The 16849-nt window shown below is 37.4% G+C and overlaps 1 protein-coding gene across 7 annotated transcripts in view; it reads left to right on the top strand.

The window, feature by feature from the left end:
- The window catches only part of LOC110833750 (nuclear receptor coactivator protein neosin), a 122594-nt gene that overhangs the window by 84587 nt on the left and 21158 nt on the right, over positions 1 to 16849 (top strand). Inside the window, exons 1-4 of one of the 7 annotated variants that reach the window (XM_087357307.1) lie at positions 11275 to 11705; positions 12041 to 12229; positions 13444 to 13551; positions 15354 to 15495. In XM_087357307.1, coding sequence (XP_087213433.1) covers positions 12079 to 12229; positions 13444 to 13551; positions 15354 to 15495 — 401 coding nt within the window. In that variant the 5' untranslated portion in view covers positions 11275 to 11705; positions 12041 to 12078. Of the gene's footprint in view, positions 1 to 11274; positions 11777 to 12040; positions 12230 to 13443; positions 13552 to 15353; positions 15496 to 16849 lie in introns of those variants that run through there. The other 6 variants (XM_087357305.1, XM_087357308.1, XM_087357309.1 and 3 more) reach the window with 6 other exon arrangements.

Raw genomic sequence — 16849 nt, 5'->3', positions numbered from 1 at the left:
CTTGGGGAAGGTTTCGCTTGAGACACACGCTAAAAATAAACGAATCAGCAGAGTCAGGGCTCGATGTAACAACTTGTTCCTTGATATTTTTGGCTCGTTTCGTAACAGTACTTCATCTCTTATTAGGTCCATCCTGTCCGTCTGTCTATCCACCTGCTTGTAATAATTCTTTTTATGATTGAACTGTTGTTAAATTTGAATTTACAACAAGCACGTGCAAATCATACGATCCCTCCGTTAACAGCAACGTAGTTTCGAACAAGTAAAAATAAAAAAGCAGATTAAATGGAGGCATTATTACACATTTCGGTGTCTTGACTGAAGGCAGACGAAAATAAATTTTGAGGGCATAGATACAATGAGAGACCACCTAAAATAGGTTGCCCCTTCTTTTTCTAGATTCTTAAAATAATTTTTCTTTATTGAAATACTTGCATTGCGTATATCTTATGTCACAAATCTATATTTAATCATTAATATTCTGGGTTGTAGCACTATGTGATCTTGTAGAAATTTACCAATGTTTCAAAGGTTATTCCTGCCTCCATTATCAGGGAGATAATTGGTGAATCACTTATCTCAACTTTTACAAGACACGACGCTGCGACCCAGAAGATATTCGTACTCACCGCCGTGAACACCTCAAATTCTACAAAAAAAAATTCTCTTTGCTGGCTTGTTTCACCGTTATTATGGTAGTCCTTCGATGTTTATAAAGTACTTACTGCCTTCATCATCAAGGCGATGATGGAGACAGGGTGAATGATGAATCTTTAATTTCTTCTTTCCGGTATGTGAAAATACATTTCTTTTGAGTTGGAATACTTCACTTTATAAATAGATAAATTTTTCAGCATGACGCCAGGTATTGTATATTTATAAAACATGGGAGTATACCGGCCTAATCGCATTTTTTTTAAATTGAAACTGAGCTGACTTTAAGATATAATTTTCGTTTTAGCATATTGGCAAGTCTTTTGATATTCTCCATTTTAGTTTGCTCGTATACAATCTCCATCGGTATTACCCTGTGTAGTTTAGTAATAATTATCAGCTCCTTGTTCTAGAAATTTTTGAATTTCTGTCGCCGCATATCCCAAAGCAGAGCTGCATTCTTTATTATCGATCTTAGAGCTTTATAAGTTAATAAGACCAAGTTAATTTTTCATGAAGACAGCTTTATTCAGGCTATGGCTAGCTTCAGACCTACTCATTCATTCACTTAATGTTATCTGTAGGTAAATTCTGAGTCTAGTATTACGCCAAGGTATTCAATATCATTTATCCAGGCAATGTGCTTTAAATATTTTAAATAGATATACATCACGGCGAAGTGGATACCTTTACGAAAGAAGAAAGAGTTGAGAATTTATTGACAATAATTGTCCATTTTAAATAATATTTACAAATTACATTCCTAACTTCAATAAAACGCACCACATCGCCGTTACAAGGTTTAATTTTTATTGATGTTTAGATAATACTGTACTGGTTATTCTGGTAAATAAATGAAACCCATAAAGGGACTATGTGTACGACATGCCAAATTACTTAATATAAACCAGGTGGTACGCATAGTTGCACGTATTCTAGTGGGCTAAACAGCGTAATAATAAATAGACCTATTAATGTCGAATGGCAAGGAAAGTATGCAGATACCACACAGGAAACTAATCGTGGGACACATCTGGAAAAAACATCAAACATCACACGACGCAGCTTCTGAGATTTTTTCCAAACATTTAATTTAGGTCGGTTACTGCATACAACTTAAAGCTTGAAAATTAACAAAGTGTTAGGTTCTACGCCTTTCTTCTTAGATTTCAATTGAACTTGGCAAAATAATGTCGTAAAAACAAGTGAATTAGTTCACTGTTTTATTACAGACCATTTTACATCTGTAGTTTTTTCCCCCAGATACAGTGTGCCCTGACTTTTGAGTATTGCCAGTGGTCTATGCTTTCTTTGTTGTTTGCTCCAACGAAAATAATTAATTGCAAAATACGTACAAATCCATGCAATTGAAATAGACGAAAAAGTGTTAAGATAAATATTGCCACGAAATGAGGAGGTCAGGAGGTGTGGCAGACGGACTCCACGCTTTCCTGAACTTCGCCAATAGACGCATGTGAGAGATCAGCTTCACGAATCGGCTGTCATTACCTCCAGTGAAATATTTTACGTTATACACTAGTTATGATAGCGGCAGAACCGTTTTAGGTGTGGTGGTAAAGTAAAATATATATTGCACCTACCGAGAATCGAATCTGAACCACGCAGTCCATAGTCAGTAATACTAATCACTTTAATAACTGTGTATAAATCTTTCTTAAAATATTGAATAGTAAGCTCCCGAAACTTCAATATTAATATTGAAGTTAAAAGACTCCAACGTCTGAAGCCAACAGTCACTGAGCTAGGCAAGACGTTCTTCGCCTTTTAAGGAAGACGAAAGTTTATTACCATGTTTTAAAACGTCCGCTACTCGGTACTCTCATGAGCCACGTGAAACCTAACCTAACCTAACCTTCACGCCTAATTTCTTTGTGTATTGGATGAACATCTGATAATGCATTATATCTGATACAATTATTATGCAACGAATAAAATTTTGTTTTAACTTTTAAACTTGAAACGAGGAGAATCTTTATTTGTCTGCTTTTTTCATTTTTAAATTGCTAGTTTCCGGAGTTTATAGCATTTTATCGCATCTGAACGCAACTTTGTGCTAACGCAAGATCAAGACATTTAAAACTTTACACCAGAGCTCAAACACATAGCAATGATCAAGACTTTATTTTATTTTTCTAAATAGCTCAAATACTTTGTCGGTTCTGAGGAAAAGATGGATTTGTTCCTTTTGAAATAAATTTAAAACTCGGTATTTAGAAGCTTCTGCCAGTAATTTCTCACAAATTCCCAGTTCAGTCTATTTAAACAATGGGTAACATTTACCGTTACTGAAACCAGTGCACATGAATCTTACAGTGAAGAAAGTACAATCTATTTATATAACTAGAAAATGTTATTAAGTTTAACTTAATAATTTCTCGGTTACTGAATGATTTCTCTACACAAAACCTCATTCATTAACTAACTCCATGAGGCAGAGTAATTCTTGATAGCTAATAGTTACTTGCGTTTGAATGACCCGGTCACTGTGCCAGTTTAATCTATACTATACCCTTCCACCCCACTTTTAGGTCCATTTTAATATTATCCTCCCTTCTACTCTTCGATCTTTAAATAGGTCTCTCCTTTTCAGGTTTTCCGATAAACACAGCATTTTTCAGGTTATTTATACGTTATACATGATCCACGCAATGTATCCTTCTTAATTTGGTCATTCTAATAACAATTTGTAAAGAGTACAAATTTTGAACCTGTTCATTATGGATTTTTTTCTCTATTCTCGTCTTACTAGATCAGACTTGGGTCCAGAAATTCACCTGTTCCTTAGAGTGAGCTGTGTAGACAGTTTGGTTGATAAATCGTCGTCAAATGACAAAAGAGACAAATTATGGACACGCTGTAGATGATTCTTGCGTGATAATGTTCAGTCAGCAAATGCAGCGGTGAGGAAGTTGGCTGGCAGTACCAGCACTTGGCTGGCTAGCTCCTCCCCGCGGGGTTATGTTATGACTACACAGCTGTCAGAGAAGTTGCCGTATAAGAAAGGGGAATCTCAGAATACAGTGTTCTAGTTGATAGCCCGAATGTCGTAAGACATAATCCCAGCTGTAGATCTTCATGAGATCTGTGGATAAGTTTATTATGACATTGTAAGCTTTTGTGTTATGTGTCCATTTTTAGTGGAAAATTTCATTCCAGCCCCATATCAGGAGTTATTACTGGATCGATACGGAGTAAAATTAATTTTGCTCTGACTCCAGTATAACATTATATCGAAATTCGCTTAGTAGTCTCTATGATAAAATACGCGGATTAATACACTAGACTTTTCTGTTATAGTCAATTTCGTGCAGTCCGAGCAAATAACAGCAATGTGAAGCTAATTACGATGACAGATGTACATTATCTGACCTATTGGTGTATGGTCAGTGCTGTATGTCTTGATCTACTATTAAAGTAACAAATCATATGCAAGCTGCAAGAATATATCTGTTTTAGGGGGAAACTGATTTTACACAAGACGCATTCTACATAAAATGTAAGGCTGTCAGAGAAGCAATTTTTTGAAAAGATAGAACCAAGTGCGAAAAGATATAAGAAAGTGAACGTCGAAGATGGGATTTTGTGAAGGATAGGAAACAAAATATGTCCGGTGAAAGGGACATATAAGAAGAACTAGTGAACCTGGATGTTCAAAAGAAATTTGCTGGCCATTAAAACGTGAATGTTTTAAATAAAAATACAGCGATTACATGGAATTTATGAGTGCGTTAGAGGAATTATATTTAGGGAAACAGACTGGATTGTCGATTGTTTTGGACTACTATAACGGCAAACATAAATAGGGGTAAATCCCAAGAAAGAGATAGAATATAGTGAAATGATAACTTAGTGAGATACGAGGCTGGTCCACAAAGTAAGTTTCCCTGGGGCCGTTTACAGACACAAAACACAATTTCATGGAAATATTTATTGCAACAGATACAGCAAGTGTCCAGCTATTTTTCAACATATTCGCCACCGGAATTGAGACATTTGTCATACCGTGGGACCAACTTTTGAATACCTGTGTCGTAGAAGTCTGCCGCCTGGGATTGGAACCACTGTGTGACAACCATCTCCGCCTCTCTGTCATTCTCAAAACGCTGACGCTGACCGGACAGGAATTTCTTGAGGTGTAGGAAAAGATGGAAATCACTGGGAGCGAGGTCCGGGCTGTAGGGTGAATGATTAAACACCTCCCAGCTGAACTCCTGCAGGAGACTTGCTGTCCGTCGAGCCGTGTGCGGCCTAGCGTTATCACTGACCGCACTTCACAGTCGGCGGGAGCTGGAATAAGAACCTCCATCTTCAACAGCTGCAACGATGCTACTGTGAGAACGCGGGAAGTGCATGCGCCATGCTACGTCATTGCTCTATCACGTACGCACAGTCGCTTCGCGCAATATAAGGTTTGCTAGCTGTGGGACGAGTGGGAAACTTACTTTGTGGACGCGCCTCGTATATCATACTAAATGATTCAATGACAGGAGACCTATGTAAATTGAGACACCCCAAGGATATATAAGCCCAAAGTATCGAAAGATTTGAGACGTATGCAAATGGAAAAATCTCAAAAAGAAGTCCTGAACTACAGAAAGAGACAACCTAAATACAAAAGGCGCCTGGAATGAGTGTAAACAGTGAAGGGTGATGGAAAGATTGTGTGTGTGCACTTGAGCTTGTGTCTTACGTCATCATTCTTACCCGTGAAACTGCTTTACCACACACGAAGTACTGATTGTCATTGTAAAAAAATAAACGTGCCACAGATTTCTGTGGTAGGAAAAAAGCTGAGCTACTGAGAGCAGTCTGATTGACGTATGATAGATGTAAAACATTTTACACTGACGAGGCACTGGCTTGTAAGAGGTACGATGCATAATATGAAACTTCTGGACCGCTAAACGATATTACGTAGCTGTGCTTCAGTTGTCAAAACAGCTTGGCTCGTATTTTGTTTCATTTAAACTATTTAAATTATTTCTCAGCCCTATCAGATCAGTCTTTAGAGAAAATGTCGCGTTTCCGTGCTGTAACGTCTGAGCAGGGAAAAATGGAAGGTATTATGGTGAAATACTGAAAGAGTTAACAGTGTACCTACAGAAGATATGGCCGCTACTGACATGTTCTTTGCTCTGTGGCCATTAACACACCCTTCGTTAAATAAACACTGAAAAGTTTTAACAAAATTGTGTGGTTCCAAAAAATTGCGTGGTTTTTTATTGGATTTAAATGTAAGAGACAATTTGTAACACGTAATTGTGAACAAGAGGATAATATTAAAATTGATATTAAAGATAGAGTGAGAGGTTATGGATTTTGAAATATGTGACTCACATACGGTCCGATGACTGACGCGGTAATAAACCTACGAATTTTCAATTCAATTCAATTCAATTAATTTATTAACGTGTTTGCCAACAGCAAGAAGCCAATAACAGGCAAACACTGATAATATATACAATAATAGTGAAATAATAATGGATAATAGTAAACAAACGGATTAACTAAACTTATACATGTACAGTATTAAATGTAACTGCCAAGTACAGGCAAACCCAAAATAGAAACAATATTAACACAGAGCAAAAAATGAAGAAATATAAATAAAAACAAATAATCCACCTAGGGAACACTAATATAATTGTAAAACTTTAAAGAATATAAAAAAACAGATAACGAAGCTAGTTCATCTACAAGACAACCTATCTAGATCATTTATAAAATATATAAAATTTCTTGGCCAATTGAGCAACTATTAGCTTCTCAAATAGGACTCTACACTATAGAGTTAGTTTCATGGAGTAAACCGTGATTACTCTTGAGTTACAGCGGCGTTAAATTGATTGCAAATTGAAACTTATATACGCTAAATTGGTCATTCTGGTATTCTGATTAAAATTGTTACGTACGTGTATTTGATCTTCGCCCTGTGCATGCTGCATGCCTGACCATTTTATCTATATGATCCATGTATATGATACGTAACCGTTATATGAAATTAGAAGGATTTATGTCTAATCCTTCAGAACCTTATAATGAACCTAGAGAATGAAGAGTGCTTTTGAATGTTTTTATGTCGGAGTGACATAATTCAAAATACGTTCACAAAAAAATCATTTAAAGTTTAATGTGAACTCTCAGGAAACATAACTTTAGTTCGGTTATTACCAGTAAAAAAAGACATATAAAAATCCCACATTATGTTTGTTGACGGTATTTTTCCTTTGGTTCCAAGTTCAATCTACTTTATTGGTTCAAGAATGCAATATGTGTGTTTTAGAGTGTTAAAGTGATTTTTTTTTCTTTTTCGCCTTGTAACTGTTCCTTTCATCTTATGCCAGTGTTGAGAACTTTTTAAAACCAGGAAATGATCCATTCAGCGCATGCTCCAGCGAGAGGTCTTGTTGAATGACAACATTGATGACGCTGCTTATGATGACATAGGTCGATGTTTTGATGTATAGTAAATAAGGAGGGACTCTAAAAACCTTTCGACAGATGGAGAACATAAAGAGTACATATCACGGTGTAAAACAAATTGGTTTGCAGCATTAATTACCAAATTACGGTCCTATAAATTATTGTGATTATTATTAAATTATTTAACTGCACTGTTGTTGTAATTGCTAATGTTATGCATTAATGAATTAGGTGTAAATATTATCCTGAATGGTAAATAGGTAAGACTTTTAAAAGTTGTGGAGGTTATCTGTTTCGAATTATCCTGGTATTCACCTGGAAACGCTGAGAAATACTTTTAGATATCTCAGGATAGCTTGTAACACGGTAACCTCCCGAATACAATAATCATTAGCTTGAGAAACCTAAGTGACTTATTATTAGGCAATTCAACGAGTCATATTGATTCGATCGAGGTGGAAATATAATCGAATACCAACAGTAAGTAACCGAACGTCGTGTTGTATTCGAGACAGCCCGGATTGAAATCTGGACCCGAAATACGGATGAGATTTGTCTAAGAAGATTTTGTGATAGGCTTTACATTAGGCCACGTTAGCTACTTTTCGCGTCCAATACAGTTTATTATTCAATAATCTTTCTATTATCCAACGATGTGTAATCTGAGCTTTTAACAGTACTTTTTCAGAAGACGATAGTACGCTCAGCTAGTAAAATTACCCGTCCTTTGTGAGAATCCAAAGATTCCTTACCGTGCTTACAACAAAATGCCAAGTCCCTTATCTAAACCAGATGTATCCAAACCACACCCTCCTAGTATAATTTCTTGATATACATTTAAATATTATTAACCCTTCTATTCCTAGGTCTTCCTAGTGGCCTCTTTCCTTCAGGCTTTGCAACTAAAACTTTGTACACGTTTCTCATCTGCTCCATGCGTGCTATATGTCCCGCCCATTTCACGTGTTCTTCATTTTATCGTCCTAGAAATAAAATTATTGGGTGAATAGCATTGAATAAGCAATTACAGCCAACTAGGTTGATCGGTGGCGGTGATGAGGCTAGCGTCTTCCCACCGTAAAATTCCAGCATGTTAGGAAATGTTGCTTTGGAATTAATTAAAACATAAAGTTTATATTTGTTCACTTTCATCCCCTTACGATTTTCTTGGATCGTTTAAATAGTGAATTATAAATTATTATTATTATTTTTTGCCTGACTCTAATTGGTTCCTGTAGCTGTTGAGTTTGCCGTTAAAATAAAGAATTCAAAAATGTTGAGCCGGCCGCAGTGGCCACGCGGTCTGAGGCATGGACCTCGTGCGCCTGGCCTTTGGGACCGTGGGTTCGAGTCCCGCTCAAGGCATGGATGTTTGTCCGCGTCTTTCTGTGTTTGTATAGGTAGAGGCCTTGCACCGGGCTGATCACTCATCCAAGGAGTCCTACCATTGTCCAAATAGATCAAAAAAATTAATAAATAAACCTTGAAATATTGAATTATTATCTTACAATTATTCTGCAAGTATAAAGCCATGCTTCTTATATTGCTCTTCCCATTTGACTAGCATAGAGAAGTCTAATCTATTGTGATGTATTGTTGTCCAAATAATGAGTTCCTCCTCAAGTATCAGTGGAACACGACAAGGTATGAGCAGATAACCGACCAGTCATTGTCGGGCAACGAATACTGGACTTACATCTACAGTGAGGCAGCGAAACTTCGAACTGCGATACCGTTGTTTCGAAAACTTCATGAAGTAGAATCTTGCAACTAGTCAAGTATAAAATAACTAATGCAACTTCTTTCTTTGTTCTGGCTTAGATATTTGCAACAATTGTTCCAGGGTTATTTTTTTTTATTTGTAGTGTTCTGTCTGACGACAGGTCCATATGAACAGGATCCTTCCATCCTTTTCTCGGACTGGGACCTGTTCATATACGTTCTTGGCAGATGATCCAGAAGTGGTTTGCCATTGCCTTCTTCTGTGTGTGAATGGAGTAATTGTTGGGATGCCACGGAGGAAAACTCCGTGTCGCCTAGACCACGGCCTTGCCCAACACAAGTTATAAATTCGGGCACCGCCGGGAATCGAACCCGAGACCCCAGGGATATAAAATGTTAATTCTGAATATAAACTTTGGAATATTTGTCTTCCTTCTGATTAGGTTGTTTTGTAAAGTTAAATCATAAGTTCTAGAAATAATTTAGAACATATTTTTCTCCAAATTGTCCCAGTTAGTGTTGAGTGGCTAGTAGAAATTATGAATTAATAATTATACAATATAGAATACTGCGCTGCCCCTGTACCCAGTACCCAATAATACAGATTCAGACATAACCTCAAAATATTCTTCAATCACCATATTTGTAGTTTTCATAGCTGTTTTTATTGGTTATTGCCCTCAAACGTAAAGGTAAATCTGTCAAAATTTTACGCTGTAGATAAATAAATTACCTTTGCAAATTTGCGTATTTACAGATGATTTTTTTTTTTTGACACACAGTATTTCAAACGTCGCTGTCACCTCAGAAATTTCATAACCACTGTGTTGGATTTATTGTTGGCAGTAAATCAAAACGTAGGCCTACGAATGTGTGTTAACCTGCAGTGCCATGGTTTTCATACAAACTCCCCACAAATGGAAACCCGTGTGTATGAGAACCTGATGATCTGTCGTGACGCAGTTTCAAACAAACCATCGCTTGCTGTCACGTCACCCCCCTCCCCCTCCCCAGTAATTCAAGCGTCACCATCCAATTCCGTATAGTCTTTGTTTTGTTGACATGAATACGCCGTGTCGTGCAGATTTGGTGCCAAACTATTGCAAGATTCAGACATGATGGCAGGTGGTTGTTTGTTTCAAAATAGCAAACACAGTCACGTGATGAGAGCAGATTCAGTCAGTCTTCGTTGCTCGTATTGCGACCTTGACAGTTTATTTTATTTTTTTAAAATAAAGCATTTCAGGAGGTTACGTTGTAGCCATTTTGTTTTTGCATAACGGCATTTGGAAATTATTTCTTACTTACAGTTATGGTATGGATGTGACGTAACTATAATACCAGTTGAAATAATCAGCAGAATTCCTCCCTATTTATGTTTTGGCTTACGATCTTTCACGACTTTTTCATACCTGCCGAATATTTACTGGTCTGTGTTTCAATTCGTGACCGACAGGTTAGTTCAGTAGCGTGTTTATCGCTACTTGTAAATCAGCTACTTAAATACCTTACGATATTCAGGGCAAGCGTAAGAAATCGGGGCTATTTTACTCCAGTAAGGTACGGCATTTTGTGCTTGGATGATGTGTATAGAAATATGAAGGAAGTGGGCGGTACGTAGACACAATTTATTAAAATATTGGAATTACCCAGTAGAGGGGTGTTAAGTGTTGAATTTATGAACAGTGAGAAATGGATTGACCGTCTATAAAAGTACGTCTCATTAACACGTCTCCTTTCCTTCAAATGCTTTACTGTAAGCCTGCACGGAAGGAAATGTAAATAAAGATGTATCGATACAGAATTAATTATACATTCATATTTATATTTCCATTACAGATTCTGAAATCGTTCATGTTCGTGAATATACTCTGTTAGAGATTTAACACGACAGTGTTCGTTGTTTTGAGTTGTGAAATACTGAAGTACCTTAGTTTTACATCTTACTCGTAAATACATATGACCAATCTACACACATTCTTATTTTGAGAAACTGCCCCAAAAGAAAATATTACTTTTGCTGAAAATGTCAAAAAATCTGTCATTTGCAGCAATGACGCTCCTAGCTTAAGGTCTGTCTTAACGCACAAGCTGAACATTAGAAGATTCTTTTATTTTTCCTTTTAGGCGCACGAATACTAATAGTGTTCATAATGGAATAGAAATGTGTTTTCCCCTTGAAAAACCAAATAGAAATAGAGCATGAAGATGTCTTCGTCTGGAGTAAAGAGTTCCATTATTTAAACAATTCAGAATTAACGGTAACAACACAAATGGGCAATTTTTCTTGTTTTCCGTATAGTGGCTTCAGTTGGTATGCTGCAAATATCGAAATTCGGCCCTCTGTTGATCACATTTTACTAGCGAACATATGAAATATGCTACTGCTGCCATCTACCTAGTGTGCCATCTACTAAGACGAATAACCTCTGTTTTGAATAAGGAAGTGGACCGAAGACGTCAAAAACAAGACGAAATATGAAAGGGATTTTATACGACAGAAGGAGGCCAGGGTCCCCGAGGACTGTAGCGCCAACTGAAGAAGAAGAAAAAGAAAATGTTACATGCCAGTTGCAATGACAAGTTGAAAGTTGACATTGGCTAATTCTGAGCGACGATTAACGATCACAAGATTGTTGGTGAATGGCTAGGATCACAAAATGTGCAGGACTGGGAATCTTTACATCCCCAAAAGTGAACGGGTCGGTTTATTATATCAGGGAGCACGTATAGATAGCTCCTACAAAACTCTGGCCTCCTAACCTGCAAGAAAATAGAACATAGTCTTTGACTGACTTCAGTAAGGATATGGAACTTGTGTTCTGTGGTTACAGCGACTAATGTTTACCATCTGCGTTCATAGTATGCCATGTATTTGAATCCAGGTGCGTGGGTAGCGATTAAGAGGGGAGTGTTGTTATAAGGCATTCAAGATATATTATTTTGAAACGTGCTTGTAAGTAATTGAATGCATAAAATCTCGAAAGTTTTGAAATACATTTTCAAATTTATAAACACAAAATACGTATAACTTATTAAACAACTTATTATTCCAAAAATAACGTAATGTGTACGGGCTGTGTTGTGAAGTAGCCATCTTGTTTGTTTGCATGCCGGTGTATGAGGCTTTGAATATATATATGCAACATGTTCATATGCGAAGAACGTGTGTTAAATGCAGAATTTATTTATTTATAGCACATGTGTATTTTTTGTCAAGGAATTTTGTAATAACCGTACCGGCATCGCCTGAATAATATGAGTTTCCGAGATCAGTTCAAGGGTGATGGTCCCAATATGACTGATCCGTCTACAGCAAATTCGAGAGTATTTGTAGGCAACATACCAACTATGGAAATGACTAAGAAAGATCTTGAAGAAATATTTAAGAAACACGGCGCAATATTAGGTAAGTTGGGACTCACCAGAATGATTTTCTTGTAGTATCAAATTTCTTGCGAATTGAAACTCATCGTAAAGTTGGTTCTGCCGGTATAAGAGCGCCACACTTTTTCAACCACCAATGTTGAAATTGAATTGAGGTGACTGTAAACATAATTTTCTTATGTTTTTCATTCACTTGCCTTATCCAAACAATAAACACATAATCTAGGTCTTACAGTTTGCACCCTTAGCCATTTCACAATTTCATTTTTGTTGCTCCCCCCCCCCCTCCTCAAAAAGGAATATCTGCAACACATTTTCCAACTGATGGAATGTTTTACCCTATAAATTGTATAAGTAGTTGACAATAATTTGCTGTTTTGCCTCAGGATATTGTTGTTTGTTGGCACATGACTTTTTTACTTTTAACCAACACTTGACCCTGCCCCTGCCAGGTCATGCAGTAATTGTAATCAAATCAGTGCTGCTGATTGTGCTGGAATGTGTAGAGCACATGGGACAATGAATATTGAAAACAGCATTCTGTTTGAAAGACTTTCTAAGGGAAGAGTCTAAGAATAATATTAAAATGGAGCATAAGGAGATATATGATGGTATTGGCTTGATTCTGGCTTAGAACAGGCTGCAGTATCACACCTTTATGATCATGGTCATTTCTTCAACAGCTGAGTATTTTTTGTCTTTCCAAGGAAGATCCCAGAACATGTAGTTAGGTAACCTTTGCCTGTTATATATTGGAAGACATCAGACATTATAATTCTCCAGACAGATTAGTTGTCAGAAGCTTTTCACAATCAATTTAATTAACTTTATGTATATTCAACTATGATATGATAAAATGGCAAGTGTTATTTGTTGACATCATGCATTGGTATCTGTTCTTGTAATAGTAACTCTTATGTAGGAATAACTACAGGTATTTATATTCATAAGCATATAAAATGCCCATCCCCTTTTATTTCTTACGCAAATTAATTGTACCTGGTAGAAGTGAGGACTTGAATAAAATGATGTTAGAAGATTGACGAGCAGTTATTAAATTGTAAAGACTTTTTTATTGTTATTTATTTACTTGTTATTTAATGAAACTGTAAGTAACGCAGATAATATAGTGTCAAATGATAAGATGGTTAAGGATTACATATGGTTTTACTTGAATTTCTTGTGGTAATTTTGAGTTAATTCAAGAAATAACACCATTCATTGATTATTTTACAGGAATTGCGCTAAACCGAGGGTTTGGATTTGTTCAGTATGAACAGGAGAGCAGTGCAGTTGAAGCCATCAAACAAGAAAATGGGGCTGTATTTCGAGGAAAGAAGATGGGTAGGTTTCATTTTGAAGTAAAATCAAGTGGTCCCAATCATTCTTATTGAACTAGTTACCATTCTGGTAAACTTATTAAATATTAAAATTGAACTGGCAGCTGAGTCAAGATCTGCTGTTTGAGAGTGACCAGTCAGCACCATGTTCAGAAGCCACATGATGGAAGCATCAGCAACTGAAGTGCTCTGTAGAAAGTTTGCACCACTTCCTTGCATGGTGTTGTAACCTTCTTTTCTGTTGGAGAAGAAAGGCTTGGATTTGTATAACTAAGCTCACAAATTAACGGTATACACAAGTACACCGCTCCCCGGTTATACCGCAGGGTTTCGGGGGGCGGGTTTTGACCCGCGTTATAAGACAACTGTGCTATAACTGATCCCTACAATTTTTTTTCTCCAATTCATTAATTCTTGCTCCGAACGGACTCCGGCAGTAAGTCTCGCAGCATATCCGAATCCGCGATATAAACAACGGCGTTATATCCGGGGAGCAGTGTACTTAATTCTGTGCATGCACATGCATTTAACAAAACAGTTCTCGTTAACCAGTGTTCCACATTTGGCTCATCCTGATGATGATGGAGGCAGCAAGGACTTCTGAAACTTCTACCAGACTACACAGCGCAGCAACCCAGAAGACAGAAATCTTCATCTGGGAATTTGTTATTACACCTGTTTACAAGACATGATAAATCTAGTAACTGAGAGGAATGTCACTGTTATCAGCTAGATACAAAATTTTAGGCATCTTTCTTCTCATGGTTAATTTTGTTTGTAGACAGAATTATTGGGGATCATGAGTGTGAATTTCAGTGTAATCAGCTACTGCTCAAGTGTTCTACATTTGCCAGATACTGGAGAAAGAATGTGAGTACAGTGGGACTGGACATAGCTACTTTCAGTAATCTTGTGAGTGAGGAGGGTAGTAAAGTCTGTATAGGAAAATATTTATCTGATGCATTTCCTGTACAGAATAATCTGGAACAATGAGATGCTTTATGACTATACAACTGTGCTGTAGAATATGCCACCAAGATAGTTCAAGAAGACAAAGAGGGGTTGGGATTGAATGGGACACATCAGGTTCTGATGCGGTAATTTATCATAAATTACCATAAAAAGGACACAAACTCTTTAAGGTGATAGTTCTAGCTGTAAATGCCAAAAAAAACTAAGCATATTTTACATACATTTTGTCACTGCTACAGTAATACCATTATTAGTTAAATTCCAGTTAAAAATCTGTACTCCTCCCCCAGTATTGTCAGGGTGATTAAGTCGAGAAGAATGAGATGGGCAGGGCATGTAGCGCGCATGGATGGGACAAGAGGTGTGCAGCGGGTATTGGTTGGGAAGCCTGAAGGGAAGAGGCCGCTGGGGAGACCTAGACATAGATGGGAGGATAATGTCAGGCGGGATCTATGGGAGATAGGAGTTGAAGGAGACTGGATTTTGTTGGCCCAGGACAGGGTCCGGTGGAGGGCTTTGGTTAATTCGGTGATGAACCTTTGGGTTCGGTAAGCCATTTAGTTGGTTGGGTCCACTATTTGGGAAGCCTGAGGGGAAGAGACCTCTGGGGAGACCTAGACGTAGATGGGAGGATAATCTCAGGCGGGATCTGTGGGAGATAGGAGTTGAAGGAGAATGGATTTTGTTGGCCCAGGACAGGGACCGGTGGAGGGCTTTGGTTAGTTCGGTGATGAACCTTCGGGTTCGGTAAGTCATCTAGTTAGTTAAATTCCAGCCAGCAGTATGGTAATTTGGGCATTTAAAGACTAAAGGTTAAACATAATTTCATTACAGAGGTAAACCAGGCCCGAGTTTTTGGCGGAGGCCGTCGAGGTGTGGATGGTCCTGGTTGCACTCGGAGGGGTGACTCAATGGATAAAGGAGACAGTTACAGGGAACGGTCTCCTTTGGATGACAGGGGACGTGATCGTGACAGGTACAGTTTAATTCAAATCTGTCAGCAGCTGAAAGGCTGGCTGTGATGTATTTCCTGTCCCAGTTTGAATTTTCAGGTGTATAGTAAAAGTAAACTTTGTTAGAAAACTGAAAATATTCACCTTTATAATAAAGAAGGTAGTGTCCTCTTATGTTGTTTTGAGAGCCATCTCTGCTCTTGAAACATTGGTGGAAGAAATGGTTCATTCACCATTCAGCCACCTGACGCAGCTTGTTGCCCAAGAGTATTTCATCAACTTTGTTTGCCACAAAAGCTTCACTTTATACATGTAATATAATAATTTATAGTTACACTGCATGTTATTTAAGCTCGATTTATCAGTCACTCTTATAGCGATCAGTTATTATTCATGACTGCAGTTTTGTTGGTCCTTATGTCATGCTTGAAGTAATGGTGTGGCTTCTTCATGCAGTTTTTGCCCAGTATCAATTTGCAGCTGTCACTCCACTCTGCCTCAGTAACCATTTCTTCACACATAGGTCTCTTAATTAGCTCCACAGCAAAATACTCTGAACTCACATTGTACTTCCCTTATAAAGTCTTGCGAAAGGTCTAAGAAGGTACTGCACCGTTCCAGTGTTTGACGTTTTTCTGGATGACTCAGGTTCCTTGTATTTCACTTGGGAATATACTATAGTGTGAGTGCCAGAGTTCAGTGCACGTCTTCCCAGTGGGGAGGGCTTTGGTGGTAATTTGAAGCACTTTGATGATGTCACAGCTAATATTCAAGACAGTTTAGTGCACAGAGATGATAACTATGTTCGTCTGCATGCAAAAATTTCTCTTATAAGTTTTCTGAACTGATTCCAAACTGAGAAGGAAAATAATTAGTTGGGCATAATGCGAATCAAGCAGTCAGTTGTAAATGAAGTATGTGTTTATGATATTGAAGTGGAATTTAAAATTTAATACATTGTTTTAACTGCTTTATTCCATTTTCTTCGTCAGAATTACTTTTGAATGTGCCACCCTGTTCTGTGTCACAGTGGGATGTATGTTAAATTGTATGTACTTTACAGAAATTTCCAACATTTTTATTTTCCTCAAAATAAATCCCATTGTGCTATCTGTTATTGTATATGTATATCACATGTCCCACAGCAGGGTGTCTATAGCTTAAGGGTGTGTTTTGGGGCTCAGTTTAAGTCAAAAAGGCCCAGTAAACATGTCTAAAAGTTGGTATTTTGGAAGATATGGGCATTTTAAGAATTAAGTTACTGAAATGCAAGGGTTGGTTTAGCACCCACGTCATTTACATATTAGTACTGTAACTAACGTTCAAAGGGATATACCCCCAGATGACAGAAAAAGAAGTAGAAAAACTAGATTAGCT

This window comes from Zootermopsis nevadensis, unplaced genomic scaffold (assembly GCF_977971745.1).
Source record: "Zootermopsis nevadensis isolate Lab colony 2312 unplaced genomic scaffold, Znev_1.0 Znev_ptg000028l, whole genome shotgun sequence".
Lineage (NCBI taxonomy): Eukaryota > Metazoa > Arthropoda > Insecta > Blattodea > Termopsidae > Zootermopsis > Zootermopsis nevadensis.
Note: the sequence above shows the minus strand (reverse complement) of the source record. Positions and strands in the feature narration are given on the sequence as shown.